General features: G+C 39.4%; 1 protein-coding gene across 1 annotated transcript in view; it reads right to left on the reverse strand.

The window, feature by feature from the left end:
• Positions 1–473: 473 nt before the first annotated feature.
• The window catches only part of hs3st1l1 (heparan sulfate (glucosamine) 3-O-sulfotransferase 1-like1), a 68,028-nt gene continuing 40,611 nt past the window's right edge, over positions 474–27,890 (reverse strand). The window contains exon 2 of the mRNA XM_041790070.1: positions 474–1,757. Within this exon, the coding sequence (XP_041646004.1) occupies positions 631–1,572 (942 nt within the window). The 5' untranslated portion in view covers positions 1,573–1,757 and the 3' untranslated portion in view covers positions 474–630. The remainder of the gene's footprint in view (positions 1,758–27,890) is intronic.

Below are 27,890 nucleotides of genomic sequence, written 5' to 3' on the forward strand. Positions count from 1 at the left end.
TTTCCCTGGAGTTCAGCTTGCTGACTGTGGAGATGTGACTGATTTAGCTGCAGGCACAGGCTACCTTCAATGTCCAAAGCCATTAGTGATTCATGTAGTACTAAAGCGCTGCTCCAGGGTACCCATTTCCTTGCATTAATGTCTACCTTCCACCTTAGCAAATCAAAGGCTTATTCTAATGCCTCTGCCTACCTACCTATACTCTCTAAATAACACCCGTTAGAGACAGCTTTTGATGCCTAGAAAGAAAGCTGGGAGACGGAAACATGCCACTTTTCAGGTATGTTTGAAAGCAGAACAATTTATTATCAAGTACGAGAATATCAAACAAGAGAAGAAAAAAGTTTCACAAACTTGTTTTTGCTGCAATTTGATCATTTAACGCTTCCAGCAGAGATAGCATGACTTAAGCTTCTTCCAGTTAATCTTACGCCCCTAGTTACAGTTTGTTGTGTTTTTGCCTTATTGTGGGATTATAGAAGAGCTCTGCTGAAACCAGAGTTCCCAACAGTGGTTACTAAGAGGCTATACAAAGGGGGAGTCTAAGTTTAGTGTTGTAAAGTGCTTTAATCCCCCTTTTTGTCCTCATCGCAGACAAGGCAGCGGCTCCCGTGAGTCTGATCTGGTTACTTATTGCCAGGTGAATGTGCGCTTCACCAGCTTGAAGAAGGTTCGGTTGTGCTCCTGCAGGAAAGAGCGGAGCTGTTGGAGGACAGTGCTGTTTACCGCCGGGTGAGGACGCCCTTTGGACTCGTGTAGACAGCGCTCTCGACCGTCGCTTCGAATGCAGTAAAACCCCTTGGTCTGGTTGAAGTAGAAGTTGGAAGATACTATCCTGGGTGGCAGGTTGAGGAAGCGCTCCACCTTCTGGAGCTCTGGCAAAGGATCACGGATGAGGGCGTCCCCATCTACGATGTGTATCTGCTCCAGAGGGAAGTGGCGCAACCAGTTCCGCATGTGGATATCGTACAGGCTTCTCTGAATGGCCTTGTACCTCATGTTTAGGGCTCCGTTGCGCACTAGCAGGTTCTCGATGGCTTGCACAGGCTTGTGGTTCTCGAGGCGGTTGAAGTAGACCTGGGTGTAGTCAGATATGACGCGCTCTGCCGGGTCTCGAAGGATCAGCAGCAGCTTTATGGATGAGTTCATGGCGCAGATACGTTCCGGTGCGAGGGCTGATGTGAAGTAACCTGGAGTTTTTTCCACTGTGATTTGATGTGGGTATGAGTACGGCATCAGCTCACGGTACCACTCAAAGCCCTTGGCGTAGTTCTCATCCCAGTCAAAGAAGTGCACCTCGGTGGCAGCGGCGGCAACCTCAGGGTGGATGTCCAGCATCTCCAACAGCGCTCTCGTGCCTCCCTTGCGTACCCCGATAATGATGCTATGTGGGGCCCTTTTACTCGTCCCAGGGGGTGGAGAAGAAGGCAGAGCTCCAGAGAAATTAGCTGGTAGTCCAGAATCAAGGTCCATCGGGTCCAGTGTGATGTCAAATCCTGCCTGGATGACCTCAGGCGGAGCAGCGTACGTCTGGAGAACCAGGAGAAAGGCAGAGGCGAGCAGACGAGCCATGGCGATGACTGAAGAGTGGTGATGGGCCGGGAGACAAAGAGTGAAAGGAACAGAGTGGTTTAGCTGTGGATGAGCTCTGTCTTTCTGAGCTCAGGGGGAACAAGAGTGCTGGGAAGTGCAGTCTTTGTCTGCCATTGAGTTTGACCTGGAGGAGGAGGAGAAATCATCGGCAGTCCACAGCACATCTGTGGGAAAGAACAAAGGGAGAAAAGAGAAGAAAGGCATTTAGATTTCAGGCATATAAAGCAGAATGAATGTCTGTATTATACTGAAATGGCACTTTCTTCATTCCTCTAAAAAAGCTATCTAGCCATAAATACAATCTGTGTCTGTTAAAGTGTATCATCTCAAAAGGATAATCTCAATTCATCTTTCCTTGAGTCTCTTTTCATTTTCTCTCTTGCCATCTGCTCCCTCTTCTAACTCTGTACAGTCACTTTCAATTCATTCTGCAATTTCTGCAACTGAAAACAATTTAGCAAGACACCTTGTTAGAAATGTGAAATATGTAAGCATGTCTGAAGGCCGGCAGATAAAGCTGGTGTGCTTTGTCTTCCTTCACCAGGTCAGAATCCCCGCTAGAATCAATACACTCAACACAGCCTGCAGGAGCATCATAATCAAGGCAAACTGAGACTTATAAAGACAAATTTATTGCAGGAAATCAGATGAGTTCCCACTTCTAGGGGACTTTGATTTCCTATAAGACGGATCAATACTAGTGCAATGAAATCCAGCAAACACACAGAGATGGATTAAGGGAATTAGACTGGACTTAGGATATTGCTGAGGAAACCTTCAAAAGCATGGGAAAGCCTAAAAATTTGGCCTTGTTTTTTTAAACTTTATATCTCTCATAGCAAGGGTTGTAAAATACAAATCTGTATTCCAAAAAAGTTGGGACACCGTCTAGAATGTGAATAAAAACGCATCTGTGTTTTGCAATTCCTTGTCAACTCATATTCAAACGCGCACAGCAAAAAGACAACATGTTCAAACAGATACTCTTTTTTTCTTTGTGAAATACACATTTTTCTAAATGTGATTAGTGGTACATGTTCCAAAAAAAATGGGACAGGAGCTTGTTAACCACCTTTTCTTCAAACAAGAGTCATTTGGAGAGTGAAGACACTATCTGTTGAAATATTGAAGGTCAAATGTTACAGCATTATTGCTTGTCTGTTATATTTTGGACTTTCAATGTTTTATTTATTCTGTGTATGTCTACTGAAGATATATTAACTTTTTTTTTCTTTTTTCTTACATGTTCAAAATAAACTTTACTTTGACTTAATGGGAGACAGGTCTGGACTGCATGCAGGCCAGTCTGGACCCAAATGTTTTGTAACTTGTGCAAAACATAGCTGGCATTACAGCTGAAAGATTCAGAAAATAAATGAATTGTGATTGTTTTTTCTTTTCCAATTGCAACTGGGATTTAATATGTGATCATTTTCAGGTTCCATCTCCTGTGTATTTTTCAACAAACATTAGCAATAAATCCTTCTTTAGCATTAGCTAGATAGATTAAACTAAGGATGACACATTCTGGAAAAATATGTACAGTAATTGTGATTATTTTATTGAATTATTGTATTGAAGGGAATGATTGTTATTTTGATCAAGATAACATACAAAAACAAGTGGGATTTTTTGCAAACTATTAAAAAAAGGACACTTGAATATTTAATATATATATATATATAATGTATAACGTAAAGAACGTAACATCTCTACTGCAACAATGCATTTAACAGTTATTCTGACACATTTCAGTTCAAAGTCGCAGCTTCTGCGATTTGAAAAATTGAAATCGGACATATTGTGATTTAATCCAAATTTTAATTAAATTTCCCAGCCCTAGTTGGCGTTGTCTTGCTGAAATAAGAAGAAGTCCCTACTGACAAGATATTGTCTGGATATGTTACGCCAACATCTCTATGTACCTCTCATTGTCAATAGTGCCTTCACAGATGTGCAGGTTACCCATGCCATGGGCACTAATGCATCCCTACAACATCACAGATGTTGGCTTTGAACTTCATGTTACAATCTGGATGGTAATTTTCTGAAGACAGTCAGACCTCTACTGTCATGCCCCTTCTCAAGGATAATGCAAATAAATGGCAAAAGATTGCAAATAACTCAGAGGTTATTTTTTTTTGTGCTTTTCGATGCACATCAGGAGTGACAGGATTTTGCAAATATGCAGATTCTAAAAAACATTTGTGCTGCAAAAGTCTGCAGTGTGTTTTACAAGATCGTCTGCCAATTCGAGGTACAGTGCTTAACAAATTTATTAGACCACCTGTCATATTTGTCTCAGAGACCATCCAGCATCATGAAGTGCTTTAATGCGGACTCTTTCATTTTCAGTGAGCTCTCCACGTTTTACCATTTTGAACAGGAATGAGGGATTTCAAACTGAATTCACCTTTTTATACTCAAATTTGAGCCGGCTCACTGGGCTTCTCTGAGAAGTCAGAAATTAATCAAGCATAACATTCAACCACTAAAACTCATTTTTCTGTTCAGGAATGACAGTAAATAACTATAATTTGACATATTAACCAAGAAATATGAATGTGCTTTACTATTTTTTTCAGTTTTTTTTGTAAATCAGTAAATTTAAAAATTAATGGACAACAATAATAATTATGTTTTAGCATTAAAAAAATCATTTGGGTTGAAGAGCTTCTACATATTGGTGTATTAACTATTGCAGAAACATAAAAAATGATTTTGGTAATTACCAATGCTGTTAATTTAGGGCAGCTGTGGCATAAACCTTACTTTGGTTAGGGTTAGGGTGGGCTAATACATTTGTTTAGCACTGTAGCTTGGCATGGTTTCAGAAAATAAATGAATTGTTATTGGTTTTTTGTCAGTATTGCAACTGGGATTTAATATGTGATTTTTTTTAGGTTCCATCTCCTGTGTATTTTTCAACAAACATGAGCGATAAATCCTTCTTTACCATAAGCAAAATAGATAAAATAAGGATGAGACAAGGCTTTGTCTGCTCTGAGGGCGTGAAAATTAGATTTTCGAATTTTGACTAAAACCATGATTTTTAAGGTTTTGTAAGTTAAATAATTAAAATCCATGTTGATTATCGGTGGCAGTGTGTCATTTTTTCTTCTCTCTTGGGTACATGTAGGGGGGGCTCCAAGGAAAAAAACTGTTGGGAAACACTGATCTAAATCATGTTACTAAAAATATTAAGGCTGCTGAAGTAATTCAGAGAGCTGACTGACCCGGAGCAGAGATTAGCCGCATGTTTGACGTAAGAGGAGACTGTGTTCTCAAATGTATCACTGGAGTTAAGTAAAGTTCAGTTAGGCTGAAAACTTTTAGTTTGCTAGATTACATGTGATGCTGAGTAACAAAAATCACTGTGTTAGAAAAAGGGCAAGAGTTAGTTATGCAAAGACACTGTGCAGAGGGAGTGTGACATGAAAGCGTATTATAAGAGAGGAGATGGTATGACACAAGAGGTCTCCAGGCTACAGCAAAACCCGTCTCCTGGAGGGGGGCCTGACAGTACAGATCTGCAGCCAGACCCTTCTCCCTTTTCCTCTTTGACCCGGAGGATTTGTCAGGTTTTATTTCCAAAAACAATTTCAAATGTAATCAGTCAGACCACAGCACACTTTTCCTCTTTTAGTCAGTCTATCTTGGATTAGCTCCGGCCCAGAGAAATCTGTGGTGCTTCTGACCGTTGTTGATACATGACTTTCATTTTGAATTGCAGACTCTGACTTAAATTTGTAGATGCACTGACAAACTGTGTAAACTGAATAGTTTTCTGAAGTGATCCAGAGCCTATGTTGTAATATCCATCACAGAATAATGCTTGTTTTTAATGCAGTGCTACCTGTGGGTCAAAGGTCATGTTGTATTGCCAAATTCTGTTTATATTCACATTTACAAAATGTCCCATTTTTTAAACCATAGTTTGTATTTTTGAACTGCATTGTTGCCTTCATCAGGCCCCGTCAAATGGTTTGCCTTGACTAAACCAAGACATAACACACGTTCCTCTTCTGCTGCAGGAATCAGAGCATTTTTAAAATGTCATGGAATGAATTTTAAAGAGTCTCAAGTTATCTTCATGAGCAAAACAAGGTGAGAGAGCCGCTGCTTAGTCTGAACTAGTCAAAACAACAGGGCCCAGCTATGCAAACATCAGCTTCAACAGCAAAGGTCATGGTGAGGTAATCTACACAAACCAAGACATTTACACACGCAAACACGCACCACTGGTACACAAGTCCCCTCTGAATTCATTCAGCACACAGACTTTGTTTGGCACATTATTCATTACTCTCTCTTTATGCTAAAAATAGTACAGGAAGATATATGCTTTTCAGAACTTGTCTTCTTTTATGATGGCGAATTCATTTTTCTGGGTTTTTTGCATGCAGCAGGAATACACTGCTAGAATCGCTGAGTCACTTTATAGAGGTAGCAGTGACTGTTTTAAAGTCTTCTTGGGTTTAGAGATGACAGGAGGATAATTTAAATTATTTATTTTCCTTGACATTTATTGAAGCTAGAAGGCTTTATTTTCCTAGAAGTGTTTTTCTGCAAAGATCCCAGGAAAACATATCACATCATCTAACATCATGGTTTTTTTAAAGACTAAAGTACAGTCACAAACACTTATTTATTGATAAAATTATCCATCTTTGCAACATTAAAAAACTGAACTGGAACAACTGTCTGCCTATAAATGCATCTGAAAGGTATGCAATGGCTAGACACTGAATGTGCTGTGGTGGGTCAAGAGCATACTAGCTACCAATGAGCTATAATTTGGTACATTTTGGCCTCCTATGTCTGCAGCAGTTCACCCTCATGTCTGAGTGCAAATTTGTTTCAAAGAAAATCTCTGTGCATTCTTGAAATACCACGCTCAGAAGAGCTGAGGATACAGTGACCTTGACTTTATGCCTCCAATTTGCAATGTTAAATCTTTTATCATTGTTTTATTTTAACCTTTACTGCTTTTATGCAAATTCTAATGTTTCTTAAACTCTTCCCTTTTCTGATCTGTTTTTTTTTTTTTTATCTCTGTCTCTTTTCTTATGATTCATCTTTTTAATTGTTTTAGTAAACTATTTTACCTCTCTGTCAATCACTTTTGTACAACCCTGGAAAGCACTTTGAACTGCAATTGAATTTGTTTGAAAGGTGCTATATAAATAAAGTTTGATTGATTGATTGAATTTGTAATCCGTTTTTCTTTGAGTCAGAGGGGACCTTATTGAAAAGTCTCATGAAATCCCCTTAAAACACTTAGGAAAAAGAACTGCATGGATGAACATGAGGCACATGACCACAACCATTGACCTTTGGCCTCCCTAATAATATTACTTACAGCTGACTGCAGAAATTTCATGAACCATCCTATTGCAAAGATGGCATCCATCACAGTACCATGCTTAAAGTCACTCAGCTCTTCATATTGACCTATTTAGTTTCAGAAATATTTGCTAATGGAGACGGCATGGCTACGTGCAACAGGTCTAATTGAAAAACCTGAATTCAAAAATTAACAGGGGTTAAGGGCCAAATACTTTTGTGCATGTAACACAACTCCAACATTGGACTAATATAGGACATATAAAAAAGTTTGGCATGCTCTTCAATCCAATCTTTAGCAAAAGCCAAGGTCAGACATTTCAGACACACACATTTTGTCCGTTACAATGGTCGCTGTATCAGATTTGGCAATCACAGAGCAATAGATTCATGCTGTGACTTCATCGACCGACATGACAGCCTGCGATGAATTGTTGCAGCTGATGATGTGATGATGGAAGAAAAAAGAGCTGGGCTAGATCACAACCAGAAAGAAGACTGTAAACCAACATACTGTGTTTACTGTGCTATATTGTAATTGTTTCTCTAACCAAATGTTATGATGAATTATTGATGTTATGCTAATGGCAGTGACTCACTGGTTGCTATTTCTCACCAACATTTCACTGTTTCAGTCTGTCGTGGTTGTTCCTCTATGACACATCATAAAGGCAGGGATGATGTTGTCAGAGCTCAACAAACTTTTCCTCTTTCTCACAGTTAAATCTCTCAGCACCAACACTCTTCTTTTGCTATGCCATTTGGTTTGTTTACATCTGTGACTGCTGCATGTGCAGAGTGCTCTGAGTTCACGTCACTGAGGCCCAGAAATATGTGATGGTCAGGAAAAAAATCTGTCCTGAGGCGTCTTAGATGTGCCCTTGATTGTTGTTCATTATGACACTCTAACAGGACGAAACAGACTTTTGGAGCCGACAAGTCCTGAAGTCCTGTTACTGTTGGGGTAAGTGTTACACCAGCAAATGTTAAAACTGCCAAAGAACGTAAAAAAAAAACAACCACAAATGTAACACATTTCCCACAAATGTAAGAGCAGTTGACAAGTAGTAACAAAATTCCTTGCAAGCGTAATATCTATCACATTTGCAGGGGTTTATTATGTTCATGAAGAGGTAAATTCTTCAGCTTTTAAAGAATTGTATTAATCTCCCACAAATCTAATATCAACGTGAAAAATAAATGCTTGTGGCCATTGTCAGCTTAGATTCAAGTCACATCAAAAACTGTAGTCTTGCCGATTTTTTGTTCGCCATGGAACAGGAAGTAGTTTTTATAGTGTTTTGACACATTTTAAGCCACTCTGCTAGGAGTCATGGCTTTAGGAATGTTTTAAAACTCTGGAAAAAAAACCTTCCTGTTTCATGGCGAACAAAAAAATTGGCATAACTAGATTCCTTGATGTTACTCGAGTTTAAGCTGACATGAACCCACTGGCAGTTTAAAAAGGCTACAACAAACAGTGACCGTAACGTTCATATTTTGTTTTCACATTACATTTGTGGGTAAAGTAGATACAATTTTGAGAGCCAGTGATTTGATTTCCCATATTCCTAATAAAGCCCTGTAAATGTAACAGTTATGTGGTTAATTATAATCTTTAAATAACAGAATTTTAAAAAATATAATGGTTTGGCTATTTTTTGGGAGGATAGGTGTGTTATGAATTACATAGGCTGTTTTGAGTTTTCATAAAACTACAGATTAAACACCCCTTGTTTTTACACATCATACACATCGCTGTGGCACTGAGCTCATAACAAAATACTGTTCCCCTAATCGGTACTGAACCCTGTCATAAGCACCCACTGCCCTGCAGATTTGAGTAGTCCAGCCAGTATCTATTAGTTTGTCTGCACAGTGATGCTCCAGTAGATTTTTAATAAGCCTACAAGTTTAAAACAAGTGTGTTTTTGTAGCTGAAATTACCATTTATCCATGTCACCTATCTGTGAAATCAATATCAAACATTTCTGGTATGATATTGATTTTTTCAGAAAATGTAGTCTTATCATGTTGTTGTGCTATTCCAACCATAGCTTCACTATTAATCATGTAATTGCATAACTAGTGTTACAAATGATTTGTTTCTGTGTTATAGCACACTACAGCTTATCACTAGCTTGACTGTAAGAGTCCTAATATGCTTCTGTTGTCAGGTACAGATCTAATTTTATTTACACGTCATTTTTGTTTATCTGCTCTGTGCTGTCACTGTGTATTTCTGGAGCTTATTACTACAACAGTGGCTGTAAGAAACCTCATTTGCCTCTGTTGTTATGATAATAAACAGCTAGCTGGTGCCAAATGTTAAAGGTTATGTTCGGTTCAACACACCACAAGAGAGGGAAAACAACAATGGCTACACATAAAAAAAACAGCTCAAATTGCAGCGTGACTTGTTTTTAGTGGCCAGCTGTTACTATTAATTAAGTCTCTACAAGCAGAAATACCTCAAGCACCTTTTAATGACAAAAGTTTTTTCCTTTAATTAGATTTACCGATGTGCTGAACTCATTTCCACAGCGTCACCAGTGGCCTTTCTCTCACCTTACAGAGTCTTTCAGCCGTATAAAGGCCATGACACGCGCCCCTGCATCACTCTCTGACCTGTGGCACGGGTGTTAGAATGAGGCTGTGAGCCGCACACGGGAGAGATGACCTGCCCTGCAGGGCTCAGGGTTGTGCAAGGAGGCACTTATGTGCTGTGACAGGCGTGCTTGCCTGTCAGCGTTTCCCTGGCAGAGAGCTGCCAAGTCCAATGCTAACAGCCAGGCAGCCAGACGAGCTTTCTGTCTTATCCAATTCACCCCCCCACTCTTCTCGCAGCACATCACCACCTGGAAGCAGCCATTGTTTCACATACCACTGGGCTGGGTTGCTTTATTCAGCACTTGATGCATATCTTTTCAGCTTTTCATTCTGCAGCCTAACAGCAGTCTGTATCTAGAAGACTCTTAAACTGAAACCACTTCCACCCAGGGATGTGGGGCAGGTGGAAGGTTACACAACATGTTTCTAGGGAAGAACTACGACCTCACCGAGACTCTGGAGTAGGAAAAGCATGTGCGTGTGTGGGCACTGCTTCCTCGGTCCACAGCCAAGTCGAAGAGCTCGGGTCACTCTTTTTGCTGAAGGCGTTTGCATGTTTTGCTCCGTCGATTTCACCTCAGAGACTCCTGAGGTGAAACTGTATGAATGCCCTACAGGTGTGAGCGTGAAGGTGGACTCAGACAAAACCCTCACAAACAATCTGTTAAATACAGCAGCTTGGACAGTGGCTGGAGCTGTTAAATATTACAATGTGAGAAACACTCTTCCTCTCAATGTCACAGATTTCACATCTTTTTTTTCAATAGTATCCAAAGACAATTAGTCTAATAAATACAAGGCAACTGATGACGTTATTTTTATACTGCTAAGACAAATTATTACAACTTCCAACTACATTTTGACTAGATTGAAATAATTTATCCCCTTTACTCGTACTCATATTTCACTCATCATACAACCATCCGTCACAGATATGTAAACTTGGTGAAATCAATCCCAAAACTTTGTCTGCTTTTTAACTTTTTATATCTTATCCATCTCAGTGATAACATCATTTGTGATCCATGGCACTCTGCCCTCAATGCCTCCTCTTCCTACGCCTGTGTGCCTGTAGCAAGATGCGCGCACAAGCTTTTCTGTCACATATGCACAGATGTGCTGTACTTTGCACTAAACACTTCTTTTTATACATGATCTTTCCCATTCAACACAGATTTACTCCTGAACAGACCGTGAAAAGTTCCAGTGTCATTCAGGATCACGTTTGTTTCAATCATTTTGAAATGTTATGCCACTAAACTTGACTCGCATGCTGGGAAAACTGGATTGCAAAAAAACAAAACTTTTGTATTTTATTCTGCTGATAAAGAAGGAGAAAGAGGGAGAGATTCTAGCTCCGTTCATACTGATGCTCAATTCTGATCTTTACTCAGATCTGATTTTTTTTTTTTGCCTGTTCACATGATACATATCTGATTTAGAACCACATACAAAAGTGGTGTAAACCTGATTCAAAAAGGTCAGATTCAATGTCAGAAAAAAATCTGATATGAGTCACATTTGAGCAAAAAAATCAGATTCAAGTTACTTTTAACTGCAGTGTGAATGTAGCCAGAGAGTATAGGAGGTGGTGGTGGGGCTGGAGGGAAGCATTATGTTCAGATCAAAGTAGGGGATCGGACTAGAAGAAGACTTATGAATCAAGTATTTTAATGACAATCCTTTAATAATGACTGGCTGATGATCAATAAGGTCATCCCTCATTACTCATTACAGCAATCTCTGAGAGAATAATCCGTCTGGATTGACAAATACAGAGCACTGAAGAACTGTGTTAGATATATGGAGAATAGGTTGGGTAACTTAATATGACCTAATATGAACGTTCAACTCCTCTGGTATTAATCCTGTCTTTAAATTGGGCTGACATTTGTACATGTCCTTAATAAGAAGCTCAAGTTTAATCTCTTTAGGAATGAGGAGGGATCACTTTGTGACAGGTAAGTCTTCTTACCATAATCATAAATTTAACAGATAATTACAGGAGTTAGTTTTACTGTGTAATCTTTTTGGGACGTGTGTGTCACATGAATAAAATGTCTCTTCCATACACACTGGGTGGTTTTAACCTCTTTCTGACCCTGGTTATGACTCAGTGAAAATGAAAATTGAACTCGCTACAGACAAAAGCATTAATCCAGCCTATGCTGCTCCCACTTGAACTCACAGCTGCCACACATGAGAGCTGCTCTCCGTGAACATTATCCCTGCTTCGAAACTTTTCTTACACCGGGGCAAAAAAGGGCAGCAGTCTCCCGTTTGAGCCGACAGCTCCGCCACAGATCTGCTCTGTTCATTATATCCCAGCAGGCTGACATGAGGGCTCCACAGGTGCTACAGGAAACCAGGTTCCCCCTAATTAACCCAAACAGCCGCCTCCATACATCCTCGAACAAACGCTCATTCATATTCAGCACAGCCCCTGCTATCATCGAGTATCCAAAGAGACGGCCCTGTTTTTTTTTAATGACCACTCATTAGAGACATAAGTACAAAATAATTATTACTGCGATAAGGCTGGATTACAAAGGAGCCATTAAGTTAAGAGTCATTTCAAGAGCGGACATCAGAAGTATTAGTCATTGTAAAAATTCAATTTCCACTTATAATCACATTTTAAAGGATTTACATACACTTGTAAGTACAATCAAGAGTTTACAATTCTTATTTATTTGCATTTCCTAGGACAAAAATCTGAATCAGAATAACGTGCAGATACAAAGCTCCTTATCTCCTGTGTTCTGTCTGCCTTTTCTCTCCATACTGCATAAAGGCAGCTCTAGAAAGACTTTACAAATCAACATAATGGGGGAAACATAAGGTACATTAGAAAAAATGTGACAACATAAAAGATAACTCACTTCCTGTGGTTTGTAAAACACATAAAAATATATGGAGTTTCACAGGACCCATAGACATCTTCAGCTGTTTAATGTAGACTCAAAATAAATCTAGTTTCAGACATATTGAACAAACCCACTGTTGGACATTTACCCGCTGAAGTCCACTGGGAGGGTACTCAAGGGGGTCCAATTTTCCACTTGAGGGGCACTAAAGAGGGCACTATGTTAAATTATGGCACTTCAGAGGGTACTTTAAATTTAGTCCAGCAGAAGGGCACTATAGAGAGGGCACTTTATCAGGATTGGTCCAGTGGAAGGACACTAAAGAGGGTGCTTTGTCAAATTATGTCCAATGGAAAGGCCCATAGAGGGTATTTGTCAAGTTTAGTCCAGAGGAAGGGCACTTTAGAGGGCACTTTGTCAGGGATGGTCCACTGGAAGGGCTCTTGGGAGAGTGCTTTGTCAAATAATGTCAACTGGAAGGGAACTAAAGATGGCGCCTTGTCCAATTTCGTCCATTGGAAGGACACTAAAGAGGGTGCTTTGTCATATGCTCCCTGTAAGGGCATTAGAGGGTACTTGTCAAATTATCTCCACTCTAGGGCTCTAAAGAGGGTACTTGTAAAATGATGTCACTGGAGAGGGCACAAATTCTATCATAATTTTGATTCAATAACACATCAGATTAGGATGTGATCTATAAACACCCCCCCCCCCCCCCATCAAGGAACTGACAACAAAATCAACAGGTCATGGTCTTTTTAACATTAAAATATGCTCTTGAGTTTTGCAACTATAATGACTCCATATTAGTTTACATCAAATCAAGTATTCATGGTTTCTAGTTAGGGTTTTTTTTAAACAGACGAAGCATTTCAACTTAAAGCAATGACTAAAATGTAGTTACTTTGTCCTATGACAAACTGGACTAAAATGTGTTCTAGTTCTGTCAACCAGAACTAGAGAAAAACAATAAAGACTATAACTCATATGAGAAAATAAATAGATAAAAACACCAGGACTTCATCAATAACAGCTAATAAATGAATGAAACAATCGTTGATACTGTATTGATTGATTGCATTATAAAGTACTTTAAATGGTAGTTTGAATTACTAACAATGTTTAAAGATCTCTACAGATGGAAAGTTTGAAACAGACAATGCTCAATCTTAAAAAATGTAAATTTAAAAGGGAAAAAACATATCATATATTAACTCTCAGAGAGATTTCACTTCGTGCAGTGTCTCTCCATCTCTTGGTTCTGTTTCACTGGCTGGCAGCGTTGTTAGATGATCTTTTGTAAGATGCTGCAACCTTCACACTCCTCCCAATGAAAAAAGGAAAAAAAGGCGATCATAGAAACACTCTCACCTTCTTTCTGTTTTTCCTGCTCTCTCCCCTCTGCTCCCTCTGCTCCTCCTCAGTCATTCTCAAACCAGCCCTCAAAAACCAGCACCAGTATCTTTCCCTCCCACACACATCCAAGTGTAACTCTGAGATTGTACTCCCACGAATGCAATGGGTTTTAAATTATGGATGCTTTTTGGTTCACACTTGCTCAATTTATTAATTTCTGTTGCAACAACTTGAGGCTTCAGATACACACAAAGGAACGGGCACAGTCTTTTCTTCCCTCTCTAGCCCTCCTAACATTTTCTACTTTGAGGAAACAATATTAAGAAATAATCTTGTTTAATATCAGGAGCACATACTCCATACGAGAAAGTGTCGATCTATATCACCAAGAAAACACTATATCTGCACGCTTTGAGAATTTCAATCCCCCCGACCACGATGTGAAGAAATATTGAGGAAATAGCAGTCGCAGTAAAAGACAGAGTTGCCACATTGAGGCTCCTCACTGCTCCGGTTGATGCAGGGGAGGAATGAGCAATGATCTCGCCTCCATATACAACCACAACAGAGGTGCCCTTGAGTGGGCTGCCCGTTAGCAAGGCATTTAACCCCCAACTGAGAAAAGAGGCCGAATTTCTGCAGAAAAAGGCTCAAAGATCTCCTGCAACAGTCTGCAATACCCCAAAGACGACTACAGCTCTGCGAAAAGTGAAATCTCCAGCAGTATAGGTTAACTTTTTGTTTGACATGGAATCCCTTCTTTCCAGTGTTTTTTTCCCATCATGCATTTGATCTTATATATTCTTAAATATGCTTTATCATCTGACAAAATCTAAATACCTTAAATAAGGCGGGTTTCTCCTGATATTTAGATCTCTTTGCATAATTAAGTCATATTTTGATAAAACATATAAAGTTTAAGTGCCAATCAGACAACACAGCACAGAAGTCATGTAGTCCTGACTGATACTGAACACTGATGGGACAATTTACACATCAAGACTTCTTTTCATCTTATTATGGTATTTTCTACAGAAGTTTTATTTTAGAGCCTTAATTTAAAGTGACTTTAAGATAACTGATTCTTAGATAAAAGATCATTTCAAAGAATGAGAAATAATTCCTAAAAACCTCTTAATACAAGAGAAAAGCAACTTTTTAATATATTGATGCTCTTTTAAAATGGTCTGTTTGTTCTTTAACACCAATAACTATATATGAATATGGACAGGGCTTCTCATTCTCCTCCCATTGTACAAAGGTGAAGTCAAAATCCCCACAGACACTGATATTGCTCACAGATAAAACATTAACAGGCCTCATTCGCCAATATCATCTTATGATTTATCTTAGATTTGTTGTTAATAATGTTTTTAAGAGAAGCTCAATTCTTTGCATGTATGTTCTGAAATTGATGGTTGCTATGTGCTCATCAGCTGGAAAGTAATGCACAGTCTTCCCGATTAGCAAATGCCCCATTTATGTCCACATTAAGGCATGAGACTGCAGGGCAGTGTGCAATCACAGAAGGCACACAGGAAAGAGAAGTAGTAAGTCGTCAGTAATGTTCAAATGTCCAAGTACAAGAAATTCTTACACAGGTCTGTAATGGATGTAAAGGTGCTCAAAATTAAACCAAAAAGATTGATTCAGGTAAATAATTAGCTCCAGTGGATATTAAAGATATGCTACAAACACATAAAATACATGATTCACCTGTTTAGATAGCCCTGTCATCAGAAATGACATGCATCATGCTCCAATAAGAAAAAGATGAATCCAAATGGATTAAAAGATTAGTTAGATCAGAGGCACAGCCTATTGATTTTTCAAAATTAATATGATTCATTGGAACTTATTTAAAAAATGGCACTATTAAAGATGGCTCATCAGTTCAACTCATTCATACCCAAAAAGTCAGTAACAAATTTCTGGTTTATCAGAAATTCCCTAACAAATGCTGCAGCTAGGCTGTACTTACACTCACTGATTCTCTCTCGTCACCTATTGTGTGTTATGTTGGCCAAATACACTACAGCCCTAAAACCACTGGAATCATTATATAAACAAGCACTCCAAATTAAAGACAAGAAACCAGTTTTCATTATTGCCACATCCTTAAGAAGTATAGCCAGTTCAGTTTGGAAACCTGATTAAATACAAAAATGTCTGTCTAGTGTATAAGATTCTACATGGCTTAGCACCCCCACCTCTATCAGGCTTTTTTTAACTTTATTAATGATGCAAACAGAACCACTACAGGTGAAGCATAATATTCGATAATATAAAAGCTCAATTAATTTTTAAAAAATGTTATAGCTCAGTGGGTAGAGCAGGAGCTATAGTCTTCAACGCACTGGTGTAGTATCTATTCCCAGTGTATGTGATGTTTGGTGCATGTCTTTCACCATTTTATCTCCCCATGTTTCCTGTCTCTCTAAAGCTGTCCTATCAAAGTAAAGGCAAAAGTCCCAAAAATATAATCTTTTAAAAAATGCAGTAAATTTGAAATATTAATAATGTTCCCAGATTTTATGTTTGTTTTTCTGATAAGCATACTGCTGTCACACAGCAGGCCTTTTGGCTTCACTTCCAGCTGCTGTTGTTCCGTCATTTTAAGAACAGATATTTATACTTGTTTGAAATGTCTTTGTATACTCTTCTTTTCTGTTGGGGGATAATTTTGTGAAATTTTAGAAATATTTTACTAATTTTGTTGTCTTTTTTTCTCTAAATACTGCTGTTTGAGAATACACTGAAGGGAGGAAACTTCACAACTTTGAGTAAACATACAATGAGAAACTACATGTAAATAATGGTTGGATTGTTTCTTGAATAAAGCCAAAATGTTAAAAGATGTGTCAGATTCCTGTGTTTTAATAGTAATCGCCTATACGTCGACTTAAACTCTCACTGTATAGAAATCCTTCAGCTCTTTTTTTAAACTGCAGAAACGCTTCAATGTGCAACAAAGTCTCCAATTAGCAATTTCTCTGCCCACTGCCATCTGTGCACAAGAGGAACTGGAGCCACACAACGTGGAGAGGACTCATAAACAAATGCATGTTTATGCTACATTAGCAAAATCTGCATAAAGAAATGTATCAACAAACAACAACTCGCTCCATTTTACATTATATTAGGGGCGCAACCGAGTGGAAAACTGGATCTTTTGGGTAATGAGAAAAAAAAATATGAGTAGTGTGATGTGGGTAAAACAAGGATGAGCTCCAGTTTTAGGAGCTATAGCACAGAGCTGTGAAACAGAGCTAAAGCTGATATGAATAAGTTTATATCTACACACTACAGAATGATGTGGGGCGAGTTCATAATACTGAACCATCAGTTGTTATACAAAGTAGCTGAATACAGTGGAAAATGGTCTCGAGATGAAAAAGAGGTTTGATACAACCAGGCAGTGCTCTGTATGTCTTTTCATATTACCAGGGGCATGGAAGAAATAATCAATAAAATATCAAAGCCTACATCTTTAGGGTGGAGCAAGGGATGGATGGGAAAAGCACGGCCTTGGTGGGTAGTAGGGCTGCCACAAGCCCCGGTTGTGCTGTTGATGTCCCAAGGGACTGAAAGTGACCGCCGGTCTCCGGGCATACCATCAGGGTGAAAAAACCTGGCCAAAAGAAATGCCATCTAGGTTAACCTTTACTGCCAAGTGACACAGTGTGTGTCCAGCCCTTTGGCTTGACACATCGGGACCAGTGATGAATCCTGAGAGTTCTACGTGCCTAAGGGCACATTCACACCAGAGCTGTTCAGTCCGCTTTAACCCCTTAAAGCCCGTTGTATCATATTTGATACATACTTTTATGATACTTCTATCTAATTAATATGATCATAAATTACTAAAAAAACAAAACAAACAAAAAAAAACTTCTGAATACAATCTGATGAATGATAAAAATGCCGTAATTATCAGTTACCAAAAAGACCTAATGTATCAAATGAGATACAAAAAAATATATATGTTAAATTTTATGGAAAATTTGATTTTTCTGATTTCAGAAGAAAGTGAACTAAACATTTCAGTTCCAAACTAGAAAAGCACTCAGAGAGCGCAGACCTCCGCCATTAGCCCTATCTCCCAATAGTGAAGAATCCTTTAAAAAATTCCTGGAAAGCATTGGCTATGCTGCGGGTGGACTGTCATGATGGAAGCATTGCCTGCTGGTGCCAACAGATGCACTGACAGTCTCACCCACGGTCTCACTGGACGACTGGAAGTCACGGCAGAGGGTGAATATTCCTCTATTCCTCCCAGCATCATGAGTATTCTTGCTACAATTGGCTGTCTTTCTCTCTGCGACGCTCTGACTCGTCTCCTCAATCAGGTGTGCATCTTTCAAACTCTATAAACTCCAAAACTTTGAATAGAAACACACCCAAAATGCTGCTGGGGTTGAAGTTACTCATGTCTGCCATCTCCTGGTGTAAAATGGTAACAGCGCAGACCTCCACCATTAGCCCCATCTCCCATTAGCACAGAATCCTTTAAAAAATTCCTGAATCCAGACGGTGATCCGGATCAGTCCCAAAATCTAATCAGTTCTTCCTTATGCCATTTCTGACATTTCAAAATTTCATCAAAATCTGTCCATGACTTTTTGAGTTATGCTGCTAACAAACAAAAAAACTAACAAACGAACAAACGAACAAACCCACCCGATCACACAACCCCCTTGGCGGAAGTAATAAAAATGAGAATTTTCTGGCTATAATGTGTGTTTTCAGGCTTTAATGGGTTAAACAAACTCTGGCCTGTTTTCCCAGATAGTCTGGTTCATTTTGAGTGGTGGTGTGGAAGCTCATAGGAACTGGTGCAGACCAAACAAGCAGACTCTGGTCCACTTTAAACAGGGGGTTCAGTTCCCTTCCAAACAAACCCTGGTGCTGTTGGTTTGAGGTGTAAAAGCACGGCAGACCAACTTGTGAGCCTAAGCCAATAAGTGGCATAAAGTGTAATGATTTATGGTTTTACATATGTGATTTTAATACACTCAAATACATGTCGGTACCTCGCTTCGCATCTGTAGCCATAGCAACACGTCGTAGTCGCTCGCTTACATGTTGGCTCGCCTTTCTCTTCGGTGTGGATTCATTTGTCTCATGTAAAGAACAAAATGCTGGACAGTTCGCTGCTTCGCTGGCTGCTCATAATGCCCCAAAAGCAGAAACCCAAAGACAGCGTAAATTTGGTGTTTTTTTCATTATGTGGAAAAAATGACTGGAAGAAGGTGGATTTCTGGTTTTGTGTTTTTCTACGCCTCCTTTTCCTCTTCACCGCTCTTTGTTTGGGATGACAGCACCACAAAAGTATGGTCTGGTTCGTTTGACCAAGGGTGATGTGAATGCGAACCAAACAATAGGAAAGTGCAACAGTGTTGCAATTTGAGGTCCAAAATGAACCGAGTCCCCCGGACTATAAGGTGTGAAAACGACCTGAAACGTATGCACATGACTGTATGTATATCAATGACGTTGTTTAAATGGTTGTTATGCTCGTCTCCATGTAGACGGCACTGTTTTGTATTGTATGGCAAGCTCTTTGCAATTGGACTTCAAAACCAAACAACTTGCTTTGTAATTCTCCCATCACAAACTTGCAACTGTAACCAAATTCATGTTCTCCAGGGCATTAATTAGGAGAAGGTGCACATATCTACCATAAATAGGTCAAAATGAAGTCAAGTATAAATATCTGGGCATGTGGCCTGATGAAGAATCCACGTTTAAGTTCCTAATGAAAACTGTAAAATTGGCTTCCTGTACAGAAATAATTCAAGTTTTGCATTGCCCTGTAGGAAGAGAATAGTTGAAGCTTTGCTACTGTCAGTTATGGATTAGAGGGATGTAATTCATAGACATGCTGTAGTTTCCACTCACGCCTTTGGACACTGTCCATCACTCTGCCCCTAGATTTATAACGGGTGACAGATACAGCACTCATCATTGTGTCCTGTCTGAGCCGGCTGGCTGACCTTCACTTGAAGAAGGGAACAACAACACTGGTTTTATGTATTTTAAGGTCTTCATTGGAAAACTTTTACTTTACATCTCTGGTCTGGCAACGCTATGACCCATTTTACTGATTGGCTCGTTCTTAATGCCATTTAAGCTTGCTCTGGACTTTCACTGCATTTTCCTTTGATTCACAAAACTCATGGCTCACCTCCAACAAAATCTAAGGTTTCAGGTTCTCCCCTTTCTCAAAGACTGTAGGATGTCAATTTCTAGCCACTGCTTTCAACTGTTTGGCTTGATTTCTACAGTTCTTAATTAATTGTATTTGCTTGCTGTGTTGTTTTCTTGTTTTAATGTGCTTGTGATGTCAATGGTAATGACAATGATAGAAACCTCAGTGTCCTGAGAATAAAGTGAAATAGGTGCAATAGTTAAATATGATTGAGCTTAAATGTTTTTATTTACAATCATAGTTAATCAAGATTTTTTGTCACAGTTTGAAATGCCACCATTTTGCATTTAAACCTTGTTTTCATTTTGGATTTTATTTCCTTTATTCACTCATGTTTGGGCGTCGACCTGCTTTAGTTTTGAATGAAGAAATAACTTCAGGTATCAGAGATCATGGAGTAAACTGAACCCCAGAACGAGGAATTTGTTATGGACTGAAAAAGAGGCTGTCATGATTTTGATTTATGTTCCTGAGTTTTTCCTGTGTTAATTCTAAGTGTATTTTTCATGTTTCTACCTTTATTTCGTCTTCAGGTAATTGTGTGTTTGTATCATTCTGTCCCAGTTGCTTCTTGTGTTTTCTGTTTTCATATCCTCCTGTTTACTTAGCTCTTTGTGTTTGTCTCTACCTCCTGTGATTTCTAGTCCTTGACTGTTTCCCACTTTGGTTTCTAGTAATGTGCTAACTTGTTCTATCCCTCTGTGTTTTGTTTTCCTTAACTCCAGTTTTCTCTTCATTGTTTCCTGTTTTATTTTGTAATTTGCCTGCCTGTGTGTGATCTCTGCTTTCTTTCTGCCTTTGTGTTTTTCCCTCCACCCTGATTGCCTTCACCTGTGATCACCTTCTGTCTATTTAGTTTCTGGGTTTTCTCTGAGTCCTTGTCAGCTGTTATGGTTCCTCTGCATGTTCAGACTTCTTCAGTCTTTCTCTCCAGTGTTTCCTCGTGGTGTTTAGGTGAGCTTTAGGTTTTGTATATTTTGGCCATTTGTGTTTTTTAATTTTTTTTTTTTTTTTACTTTTTTGTTGTATCTTTTGCCATTTTTATTTTATTTAACATTTGCTTTAGCACCAGTGCCTTGTGTTACAAAGTCAGAGGAACAGTGAAAGGGAAAATGTTTGATTACATGTTTTTTCTTGTCCACTGAGCTGTCTGTAGCTGTGTTTCCATTACTCTTAGAAATGTGCAAAATCTAAACAGAACAATAAAAAACTGATAATGGAAACACCTGAATTTCGAAAAACTTTTCAAATATTGTAAAAAGTTTTTGCGCTTTCATGAGGAGGTTTTTCAGACGTTTTAATATAGAAATGTATCGCAAAAGTACAATGGAAACACAAGTTACAAGACGTGATGTACAGTGTCGCATGACCAGGTCACTCCAAGACAACATGGCATGGTACGTGTGGACAGAAGAGGAGGCAAGACTTTTCTTAACATCATGATTATACCCTTATATGTGGCTTTTATCATACAGACGGACTTTGCCTCTGAACTATCATCCGTTGCCTTCGTCTTTAGTTCAAAATTGTAAAGGCAACCGCTGTAGATGTGATCATAATCGTACCAACACACAACAGGTTTTGAGCGTCCAGCTTCCTTGCAGCAGTCTCATGAGATGAGATTTTTTTGCTCATGTCCAAAACTCTTCAATGGAAACACATTCAAGGTGCAACTGTACTTAGTTGAAATTTAAGAAATATCGCTTTTATTTTGCAAAAAAACTGTAATGGACACTCAGCTTCTGAGAGCTCGTTCTGAGCAGGGCTGAAACAGAGGGTTTTTAGACATGCAAAAAAATCCAATACTGGAGTGTTTTTTCAGCAACAAACATCACAGGCATGTTTTGGGGACCTCTGAGACCAATATAAATTTGTGCTAAAGGGGTTAAATATGTCCCCTGTAACATTTTCTCCCACATTTGTCTGTGAAACAGATCGTTTTTTTTTTTTTTTTCCCACAGATCACAGTGTCACATGCCTATTGGATTCAGCAGCTAAAAATACCAGATGCCAGTGTGAAACTGATTGGAAATGTCAGATAAACATTGACTGATACTTGTATGTGCTGCATAATATGGCCAATGTCTGTAAACGGGCCAGTGTTGGTGGACAGCAATGTTAACTGATGTGTCTGTGTATCCCTACATACATTTTGTTGCTTTCTTGAGATCTCAAGAAATTAAGACATTGTCATGAGGAAAAAGGGACTTGGTAAGTCCAGATTATGAATTTGATAACTTCCAATCTCATGTTAACATCCAAACTACACTTGCAATTGTGCTAAAATGAGGTAGAATTAGAAAGATAGATGCATGCCCACTCTACCCATCCTTACAGGGATGTTTTTTTCCCAGGTACACCTTCATGACCAAAAAAAGAAAGAAAGCTTCATGACCCACTTTTGGGTCCTGACCCACCAGGGGAGAATCACTGCTTGATAAGACATTAAAGGTGTTTTTTTTCCGGATCTGAGCAAATAAACAATGTTGTATTGTACCCCACGCTGTCATATTCCCATGATACTAACCCTGCAGATTTACAGCCTGAACACAGCTTTGTGAAGCTGACACAGTACGACCACGGCGCTCTGTTGTCCAGCTGTATACCCCGACTAAAGTCTTACTCTAGTCAAGCTCTGACATTTGTCAATGCTCTGAGATTTATTTCAAGCATCAGTTGACTTTGTCTGGATTCCCGGGAGGCGTTTACACAGATATAAACCATCTGACTCGCTCATCACCTTTGGATGAGTGGAGGCAACCAATCCCAGAGCAGCTGACTCACTCAGGGAAGCATTCAGTGGTCGTTCAGTAACAACAACAGACGATGAGAAAGAATTCAATCAGAGGGAGGCCTGATGATCCTCATTCAGCCTGCCACTTCTGATAAAGCACCTCTGCTTCCCATCGCCTCCTGATCTCCCCACGTGTGCAGCCTCCTCATCGCAGACGCTCCGATAAAACTGATTCAGTGCTGCTGTAGTCCTTATCAAGCTTTTCCCATCAAGCCTCTCCTTGTTATCACAATGAGTCTGATCTTTCCCGTGTTTAGTAATCGCTCTACAGTTCATCGTAGAGGGAACGCTCTGAAATGCCGACTTAATCAAAAACAAATGCACCAACTTTATTCTCTCCTCTTGGATGTAAGCCTTCGGAAAGCTGACGCTGTTTTGCAGTCTCACAGGCATCCTGCAAACTGCAAAACACACATACATAATGGATGAATTACTTCATCAAATAAAAAGGAGGGCATCTTGTAATGAACTGTGAGGATACTCTTAATGTTTGATGAGGCTGATGTGATGAATAGTTTAATGAAAAAAATCAGGAAGGCCTGTTGGGTGCTGACAAAAATATCACCGCTCTGATGAGGAAAGTGCAGAAAAACGCACCATGTTTAGAGAGTTTATTCTCTTGTAGCTTTGATTATTAAACGGCATCAATCTTACAGCTCATAGGCGGCATTATGTAACACACCGAGTGCAATCCAACCTCAACTGAGTTCGGTGTTATCCACAGTGCAAGCTTTACTCCAGGGCAAAGCATGTAATACATAATAAGTAAGGTGTGCGTACACAAGGGGCCTGCTGTTTTCCTCCAGGAGGTCAGCTCAGATATTTCATGTTTATTTCCCAAACTACAGCTTGCTGCATGCACCTCTACATCACTTGGCAAACTTCTCTCGCTCTGGCATCCTATTGGTAGGCAGATCTGCTCGTGTTTTTCCCGCCATAGTAAATATGTATTCAGCACTGCAGAGCTGGAAGTTCAGTGTTTGGACCTTCTGTGATGTGCTTGTGTCTGCCAAACGCTGAAGTGATTCAACAGCAGGCCGCAGTTAGCAAGCTGATGATAATTCATTCAACTTAAAGCTGTTTCCCACAGGGATGTCCTGTGTTTGCTCACATCAGAGGGGGAGTATTACACTGTTAGATGTGTCAGAGCTGGTTTTTTGGTGCTTCCTGCTGCTGCAGCAGGAGTAACACCAACACACGGACAGAAAATAAACCAGAGAGAGAACACGCCATGGTGCCAGAGACACAGAGAGCAAAGGCTGCAACATCACACTGTCCTCCCACAGCCTGTCTTTGAAGATTACAATTTAGCTTGCTACACCAAATAATACACTCTACACTCTGGATCCTGAAATCTGCTGGTTGTCACATTTTTTTGGCCAAGGTACACCTACTATCCAGCCAAAATCTAAAGGCAAATCATATTCATATGAATGCAAAGTAGCCTGTTTAAAACATGTTACAGTACCTTAGTGATAATGTGTGATTGTTAAATTCCCATTAACACACTTAGACCATATAAGAGCCACTATAGATCCAATATCTCAACTGGTGAGTCACGCCTTTCAAGTGGGTCACAAGGTTTTTCTCAGTGGGTAGCAGATGTGTCATTAGGTACAAGAATGCAACCTCTGACTATTCTAGCAGTCAACTATTGCCAACTATTGTAATCACTCCAATAATCAGATCTTTTGTGAAATTACAGTAAAATCTGGACTGTAAACTGTGCCTTTAATTCCCTTTTTCATCTAAAAATGTTGCCTGTGGCTTATATACCCCACTGACTTTGATAGCAGTTTAAAGTACAATCACATGCAACGTCATTATTGCAAGTACATGCAGCTGCCACTGTCACACTGCACAAGCCCTAACGCCATCAAACTTCAGCTCACTCATTGGTCATGGCAGATGTCAATTTAGCTGCTAGGAATACATAATGGACAACATGACAGCACAGACCAGATCAGTGGGTTTGGCACCACTTTTTAACAGCTTTTCTTCCTTGGAAATTCATTGTCATACCTGTTTAAAGAAAACAGGCCATATGCCATTAGTGGTACCAGTACTACTGAGCGCTGGTTTGACTAGAAACACTCCTTAGTAAGGACGAGTGACTGACAGGGAAAGGCCGAGGGACTAATGGGTTGGTGCCTGTAGTCAACCAAAGAAAAACTTGGTCGACCAAAATCACAAGGGGGTTGTGACTTGCTGACCAGGTTGATCTCGGTCTGACAAAAGTTTTTTGACTGAACAATCGACCAATCGAATGGAAGCTGTCACCCCTACAAAACAGATGATAAATAGAAGCTGACCAATTATAGACCCAACTGATTATTGGGGCTGATTTTTGGCATACACCAATTAGGGCATTAATTTTAACAGCCTCAGAGCAGACAGACCTTCCCTCCCCAAGGGGGTCCCAGACTCCAGGTTGGGAACCAAGGCTCGAGAGTCTCACCAAATGTCATGTGCACAATACAATCTGGTTGGAGAGATGTCACATGAGTACCAGCCAATCAGCGCTTAAGCCTGGGTTCCACTGACACAGTAAGCAAATGGCATCACTGTTACTGCTACTGTGCTGTTTCTAATGCTGAGCTGGGCGTAAGTTGTTTATTTTCCTTTATTTCTTTCAGATTTTTGGGGGGCTTTTTGCCTTAATTAGAGAAATAGGACAGTTGATAGAGCCGGTGATCTGTCGATTTCTGCCAGCTATCGAAACGTGTGTAAGGGTAAATGGTTAGGGTCAGGGTGAGGGCTAGACTCTGCTGTTGTTTATTGCATTACCATTTTTCAACAGAGCAGCAGAAATCGACAGAAAACTGGAAACAGGGATGAGACACAGGGTAATGAGGCCACAGCCACAGGCTGGACTTGAACCCGGGCCACCCATGGACATGGGGCGTGACCTAACCATTAGGCCATCTGCGTCCTTTCCTTCATTTTTTTTGGATTGTACAATTTTACTTTTGCCACCTTAAGCACATTTTTTCATCAAAATAAAAGCACATTTGTTCAAAATATCAGATAATGCCCTAAAGATTCTAAAAACCTGGCTGCACCGTGTAGACAAGGGTGACTCATATTCTGGATTTTACAGTATTTTTTGTAAAGGGTCTCATGTTTAGGCTTTTGCAAGGTCAGCAGAAGAAATCTGTTTGGCAGAAGAAGTTGCTACAGGGAAAAATGATCTGGCTTCATGCCATTCTTGGAGAGAAGAAAACATAAGGCCATGAAACTGATCTGTTTACTAGTTCTTATTTCAGTATGTTGTATCCCTGTAGAGATTAAACCCCAGTGGTTGGAATATGTGCTGTGGCTCTCTCTGCTCCTCTTAAATTTAAGTGAGAGCTGTTTTGGTGGAAGGGGCAGAGCACTCGCTATACAGGAAGGAAGAGTGAGCCCCATTTACCACACATGACTAAACCTGATTGTGAAATCTAAATTATCTTGTTTTCTTGATTGCGGGAAGCCGAAGATGTATTTGACGATGAAACATAATTTATGATTTTTCAGCACTTACTTGTAGCTTTCATTAAATGTATGTCACATTGATAACCTACAGGAAACACAGTGTTTGTCCTCCTCCCATCACCACATAGGGCCTGATGATAAAAAGATCTGATTGGTCAATAAGCTGTGTTTCTTACAGGTAGGTGTATCCTGCTACAGAGCCGGTTAGGTGTTTGACACAAGTAACTGTGGGGATTTACACTGGTAACATGTGAACCACTTTCAAAGTGCTGAAAACCCTGACGTCACCTCAACAAGTGAAAATCCTGCTTTAAAGTCGAGGCCTCAGTTAGTGTACCCAGCTGTCAGCACACTGACTGCTTTGCAGCAGCTTTCCTGCACATAAAATCTGTGATTTTTTTTTTTTTTTTACAACGTTGCCAAACCCAATCTCCACTTTTTCTGTTGTTTCCTCCTAAAGCTCAGCTGTGTTGGCTTAAGAAAAAGCATGGTGTTCTCCAGCGCAGGATCAGTTTTGTTGTCAGACTCAGAAAGCAAACAGAGGAACGTTGGATCACAATTTAATTTTTAAAAAATATTTAAACATTTAGAAGGCTTGGCATTTTTACAGCATTCATTTATAATACTTGGTTTAAAGGAAGTTTTGCATCCTCTAAATGCCTTTTTTTGGTGGGGGGTTAATGCTTTGATAAAAATGTTATATTTCATTCTGTATTTTGAATCAAACTTGTTAGTTTTAGTTGATCAGTGGCAATTCAATGAAGTTTTGGGAGGAATTCCAAAACATAATATCCTACTGAAAAGAAAGAGATAAATTCAACTTGATTTCTCTCAACTCACAATTTTCTTTCTGTTTAGTATTCACAAAATCACAACACACTAGTGGGATTTGAAACAAGACTGCTATTGTTACCACCGCCGAGGAGGTTATGTGATCGGCAGGGTTTGTTAGTTTGTTAGCAACATAACAAAAAGTTAAGGACAGATTTTGATGAAATTTTCAAGAAATGTCAGAAATGGCATAAGGAAGAACTGGTTAGATTTTGGTAGTGATCCAGATCACCATCTGGATTCAGGAAATTTTTAAAGGACTGTACTGAGATAGGGCTAATGGCAGAGGTCTGCGCTCTCTGAGTGCTTTTCTAGTTTCTTTCTGTCGTTCTTATGCTGATGCCGAGTCAAAAAGTGGATGAAACCAAACCAAGCTACCTGGTTGTTATTTACCTAAGATGAATAATGTTTGTAATAATATGAAAAAAACAATTCTTCCACCAATAATGAGCATCGAAGTTCTCTCAAGTGTGATGAGATCTTGTTATAGAAAAAGCCTCAGACAATGAATCTTTGTTGAATATCAGAATCTTTTTCAAACCTTCACTAAAGTCTTTAAAACATGAATTTCCATCCAAGAACAGTTGGTGAATGAAGCCCACTGTTCCTCTAGGACATTCAAAGTTTGTCATTGGAAAAGTCAGTATTTAGTGATACACATCTGGTCATATTTCAGCATAAAGATGACTGAATTGACAATATATCAATATTATATGGAGGAAAATGATACTTTTATTCTGTGTACCTCCAACACTTTTTAATAGATAGGCCCCTACAAGGTTTCTTTCAGCCAATCACTGATCACCTA

Source organism: Cheilinus undulatus, linkage group 6 (assembly GCF_018320785.1).
Source record: "Cheilinus undulatus linkage group 6, ASM1832078v1, whole genome shotgun sequence".
Lineage (NCBI taxonomy): Eukaryota > Metazoa > Chordata > Actinopteri > Labriformes > Labridae > Cheilinus > Cheilinus undulatus.